The sequence below is a fragment of the Corvus brachyrhynchos genome, unplaced genomic scaffold, assembly GCF_000691975.1.
Source record: "Corvus brachyrhynchos isolate BGI_N302 unplaced genomic scaffold, ASM69197v1 scaffold37, whole genome shotgun sequence".
Lineage (NCBI taxonomy): Eukaryota > Metazoa > Chordata > Aves > Passeriformes > Corvidae > Corvus > Corvus brachyrhynchos.
This window is the reverse complement of record NW_008239289.1, coordinates 1,822,621-1,828,582: the sequence shown is the minus strand read 5'-3', so window position 1 is coordinate 1,828,582 and position 5,962 is coordinate 1,822,621. Positions and strand designations below refer to the sequence as shown.

The following is a 5,962-nucleotide window of genomic DNA, read 5'->3' as shown; positions in this document are numbered from 1 at the left end:
GAACAATTAAAAACTTACACTAGCAGTTGGTGTTGTATTTTGTTTGTTCAGTTGGTTGGGGGTTTTTTATGTCAAAGCACAAAGTCACAATAGAAAGCACTTCTTTTTTCCCTTCAAGTGTGCAAGTGCTCTCTTTCAGCTTGAGTTAGTAAGTAGCTAAGGTAAGTTAGTAACTGAAAGTGTGGATTTTTCATTGACAATCGCCCAGAAACTTCTAAGAAATCAAATGTGTGGCATATGACAAAGCTGTTAGTTACAATACCATTCAGATGCTTTCAGATAGCAAAATTCTTTTGTCTTAACCATAACAGTACGAGGTTGTAGATGCTGAAATTATGTTAGAACCCAGAAAAAGCAGAACAAGAATTTAAACCACTGTCACACCACTGCTACAGCTACAGCTATAAACAAATGTCTCTCACTTGAAATGAGGATAGAGGTAGAATATATTCCTGAAGAACAGTTAATTCAGTAAAAATACGGTGGTTTACAGACAGACATAGTTCTGTGTGTTCACCACTCTTCAAATGGTCTACTGACAATTGCATAAATATTATCAGATACTATGCTTACATTTAGTGGATGACAATAGTTATTCAGATGACTCTCCAAGGCGGCCCTTCAATTTCTTCTTCAGCTCTCTGCTGGTTTTCTTATAAAAAAATAAATCTTTTTCCAGTTGTTGGATTTTTACTTCATACCCTTTCAGGGTTTCTGCAATACCTTCACTATTTTGTTCTAGGAGAAATAAAACTAGTTTAAGAATCAAGTATCTGTGTCAAAAATCAAGATGTCCAACTAAACAGAGTATCTTGATGGCACTTTGCTTCCAATGTGCATGTTTTAAATGAAATAAGATCAAAAAGGCTGTGCCAACCCCACCTTTTAGTTTTAATAATACTTTGAAGATCAAGATCAGCAGGACCAGTATCTTACGACTTTCCAATATCAGTAAATTCAATATGAAAATACAACAATTCTGATACCGCTTTAAAAAAATATTCAGTTTTCCATTTATACAGACACCATTGTCTGTTCCTTGGCATCCTACATAACATTAGAATTAGTGACAGCCAAAGTATATCTCTGAACCTAATTCTTTCTTTTTCAGTTGGAATAAAGTATTTCTCTGCTAATGACCAAAGACAATACTTGGTGTGTAATCCCTGCCCAGGAAGAAAATACCTTTGAAATGATTCAATAGAAACTGTACTTTTTTCTCATGTTCTTGGCGCTGGTGAGTCAGCTGTCTGTCACACTGCAACTTGATGTGTTCAAGTGCAGATTCTAATTCACGCATTGTGTTTTTCTGGTGTATGGACTTCATTTCCTGTTCTTCAATCTGCACTTGCAATTTTCGTTCAGACTCACGTAGGCCAACAATCTTAGAAAGAAACACACTTATTTTGATTTACTAAACCATTTTAAGAAAACCCTTTATCCTTCAGCCTAATAGATTAAAACATACAAAAGCAATGGATCTCTACAAGTCATTAAGCTTCTACTGGAAACAGACTTGCCACTGCTATGAGCTGACACTTCAGAACTGAATGCATACATTTTGATCACCTGGACTAGTGGATTTTTTTAATACCCTGTGCAAAATTTAAACTGAAAGAGCATTGCTTTCCAGATTCTGAAAAACTTCCAACTTGCATCCCACAGACAACTTGTTTACAAAATAACCAAAGGTTCATCCAAGGTCACAAAGACACCATGTCCTAATGCATTTAATATTTATGTTTCCAGATGTCAGTATGATTCCTAAGCATGTAGCTGCACACACTGCAGGGAGTGTATGCAAAATCAGTTTATACTGGATTTAGGAAAAAGACACTAGAAATAGTACCCTGAGCTTTATGGAGCTTTCTGAAAGCCTGTAATCAGGAAGAAATTGAATACAACACCATTATTTAAACATGTTGTTTCTCCATAAGTTAGAAACGCAGAGCACTGGAAAGCGGCAAGGTAATTTCCAGATTTGCAGCACCTTTCAAGCTAATGACCCCAAAACAAGATATACAAACTTAACCCACAATATCCTATTAAGGTTAACATAAAAATTAAAAAAAATTTAATAGTAGATCTATGTAATTTGAAGAGATATTTACCAAAAGCTTCTTAAATTTATTTTTATTTCTTGCCACCATCTCAATATCTAGAATAGTAATAGAAAATGGGATAAAATATTATTCATTAGCCAAAACAAACCTTGTTGAAATAACTGATGATGATAGCTCTGAGCTCAGCAGCAGACAAGGAAACTAGTTTCCCTATTACATTATGCTTGCTCTGTGAAAGACTCTGAGAAGATGACCTAAGTAAGTGCTGGCGATTATGAATACTTTCATTCTTGTAATCAATTGCAGCTACCAAGGCTTCAATTCCTTCTTCTAGCTGGAAAAGAACATGTTCTTCCTACAGAGAAACACATGAGTGAGATCTTTCAAAAAAAAAAAAAAAAGCTCAGAATTATCTTTCAAGAGATCTTTAACTTCATTCTCAAGAGCGAAACTAAACTTAATGGTAAGATGAACTAGTTGTAGCACAGAGAGTGGAGTGGGAAAGATAGCAGATAGAGTGCAAAGCTAGAACATTTGTCTATTCCTGCCATAGCACTCTTACCCCAAAACAGAGGTTGATCAAATGGTTCATCACAAAACTAGAAGTCATGTTTCTCTTTATATCCTTCCCTCATCCTCACCAGAGTTTGACTTCTGCTATTATTTTTTTATTTTTGGATGTACTAGCTTTCTGTTGGATTAATGAATTGATCAGGTCGGAAGTGGCAGAAATGCATGGCCTGAAGCACTGCAAATTTTGATGAGTGAGGCAAGTAGGGATCTTTCTGGAACATTATCACCTCAGCCATAATCTCATATTGCTTCTCAAGACCTGAAAGTAATCTGTGCATTTTTTATGAATTTATTTTTTTCTTCAACATAATGATACTGAACAACTCCAGGTAATGGGCCATCCATGTAATATGACTTATTTTCACTGTAAAAATATGGAGTCCTTCAGGTGAAGTTTGCTTTTTCACAAGATTCTATGAAAAAAATCAAGGGGCATCAGAACATTGCTTATTCTGTATCCTGACATTAAAATACCTGCCTGTGATAAACTGATGAACTTACAGTTCATCATGACTCTTAGACCAATAGTTTGGCAAGGCACTATCTGACTTGTGTTCCTCTGATCTTAAACTTTGTTCGATGGTACATAACTGGTGCTATCATAGCAGTATTCTAACATTGCTTTTTACAAAAGTACCCTGCTTCTGCTCCTCATTTCTAGCTTGTCTGATATTTGGAGACATTTTAGTCTCTGACTGGAATGCTTTATTATCAAACAATACCTAAAACCTGTATTTATCTCAGAAGTGCTTACTTACTTCTGTTGACAACACTTTACCGTCTTTCAGTTTCTCATCCATACTATTTCTCCTTCTGAGCAGCTGATCCCTTTCCATTTGGAGAATCTGAATTTTTTCCAAAATGTCTGACTTGTCTTCAGTTGTGCTGCCCTGAAGCTGCATACTTTTATTACACAGCTCTTGATCCAGCATACTTAAGCGGGTAGACAATTTCATACTATCTTTGTTTAAAGCCTAAAAAAAACCACAGCAACCACAGATACAAAAATTATATACTCCTTTCCAGTAAGAAAAAAGTAGGTGACACCGTCACATTATGAAGTGAAAAAAATTGCTTGTTTCTTGCAATGGGACCTCATTTGCTTTGAGTGGACAGATATCATAGAAAAAAGCCAGTAAAACAAAAATTCTCAACTTGCAGTTTTCTACATAATAAAAATTAAAGGCACTAGTCATTATACATAACAATGATACTTTGTATTCACTTTTTCTACTGAGAAATAAATATTGCAAGATATTTCCCTGCTGTGTTCTCTAGATTGCAAAAGGACTGAGTCATATTCATAAATAATATATCATAGATATCATATAATTTAATGCTCTTCAATATCAGAATTCCACAGTTCAGAATTGTTTTGTTTTGGTTTGTTTGTTTTGTTGTTGCGATTTTGGGGAGAAAAAGTGAATAAAAATGATTGTGTGTGTTAATTACATTTTAAATGTCGATTGGCCAAGCTACATAGTACTTACATTACAGTGGTAGAGACACAGGAGGTCACTTGGCTTCAGCCTCCTCTGCCTTCCCCCACAACCAGTCTTTTAATCAGCCCTATGACTGTGGTGAGTTTTGTGGTTTTTTTCTTAAATTACCTGGCTAGATCTCATTTTCTTGATTTCCAGTTGGCTTTTCTCTTGCAATAACACTTCTTTTTTTGCTACAATGGCTTCTCTTTTCTTTAAATCTTCTTCTAGTTCTGCTAACTGTTGGTGTTGTTGAAGAATTCTTTCCATTTCTTCATCCAGCCACTTCTTCTGCTCTTCTAATTTCTAAAGTTTCAAGAGAGGTCCAGAGAGTGTTAACCAGGACATTTTGAGTCAGAATTTTATGACTATGTTTTACCTTTCTTCAGAATTACTGATAAAACTGATAGACATTAACATTTCTAATGTCAGTATTAGTTCTGCAACAGAATCCATACTCATAATAATACAGAAACTGGACAGATTTAAAAGAGGCCTAAGCAATGTTGCATTGCTACATCTCATATAAACAAACTTGTATCAGATGCAGTATCTTTTCTAAAGAATATCTTTTTTAAAACTAGTTAAATAAATAGATGTGATCTACCCAAGCACAGCAACCAGGTCTAGATGATACTATGAGAATTCAGCTAGCCTATCCTCATTGCATTATAGCTGCCCAAAACCAGCTCTTTGTGGAAAAACAGTGACAAGAAATAATAATGTTGAAAGAATCAAAGACAGTAAATGACAGCTCTGATGCTGCTAGCATGGTCCATTATAAATTTATTCTGAAGCCACAGTTTATCAGTGGATATATTCCTGTTAAGGCTAAAAAGTTTCCTTTATTTAACTTTTAAAATTTCTTTTCACCTTTAAAGACTTAGGGTAATTCACGTTCCAGTGTCCACATCTGAAATAATGTAGGTGGCACTGCTACATAGGATACATACTTTTCTAACCCTGTTATCAACAACCAAAACCAGACACTGTAATTTATGTCAGAGTATAAACCAAAACAAAATAAGATGCCTGAACAGCCCATGGAACCCTTAAAACACAGCACATCAAGGTCACCCTCAAAGCTACCAGACAACCAAACCTGCTGAATTCACAGGTTTCTGAATCAGTATTTTTGAAAAATTATAGGAAAAAAAAAAAAGACACTAAAGGCCCTCCTTTCTTTCATTCAAAAAGAGTCGATTACAAGAGCTTCTAGGCTATACTCCCAATTTTGGCTAAAAAAAAAAAAAAAAAAAGACAAAACTATGATGGAATACTCTTCTTCCAAACAGTTTACAAAAATAGAAGAATAGGGATGAAGAAAGATTTTTTTATTTCAGGGCTCACACAGATTTGGAATAGATTAACTACCTGTAGTTTCTGTGGAGCTCCCACTGAGTTATTGTTCTTCTTTTTAAAAGCAGCAATTTCTTTATCCTTAAGTTTAAGGATCTTCTGTTGTTGCTCCATCTTAAGTTGAAGTTCCTACGAACAAATAAAAAACATCATTCTTCCTACATCAGTCAGTCAAATGCATTTCATGTGAGAGTCCCCACAAGATATAATCTGAAATACTGACCCTAAATTTATTTATAAAATTGCAATTCAGAACTAGACATCAGGTAATAAAAAAAAAAACAAAACTGAAAGAGAAAGGCAAAATGCAGATTAATGTAAAAGGTTTGTAGACAATTCCTTTGGTGCTTTTATCAAGAAAGTCATTAAGTCATTATTGAAAATTAGGGAAAGCCTGGCAGTGTAGTTTATTGAGGAAGCAGGGGCAAAAATTATTCATCCTATTCTTTGTCATAAGGAAACAGGAAGAAACCTACTTTAATTTGT

At 34.8% G+C, this 5,962-nt stretch overlaps 1 protein-coding gene across 1 annotated transcript in view; it reads right to left on the bottom strand.

Annotated features, from left to right (window-relative positions):
• Positions 1–1,390: 1,390 nt before the first annotated feature.
• Positions 1,391–5,962, bottom strand: part of KIF27 (kinesin family member 27) — a 25,440-nt gene continuing 20,868 nt past the window's right edge. Inside the window, 5 exon segments of the mRNA XM_008638427.2 lie at positions 1,391–2,418; positions 3,395–3,610; positions 4,247–4,423; positions 5,492–5,605; positions 5,939–5,962. The exon segment at positions 5,939–5,962 is cut by the window's right edge and continues 192 nt beyond it. Of these exon segments, the coding sequence (XP_008636649.1) occupies positions 2,197–2,418; positions 3,395–3,610; positions 4,247–4,423; positions 5,492–5,605; positions 5,939–5,962 (753 nt within the window). The 3' untranslated portion in view covers positions 1,391–2,196.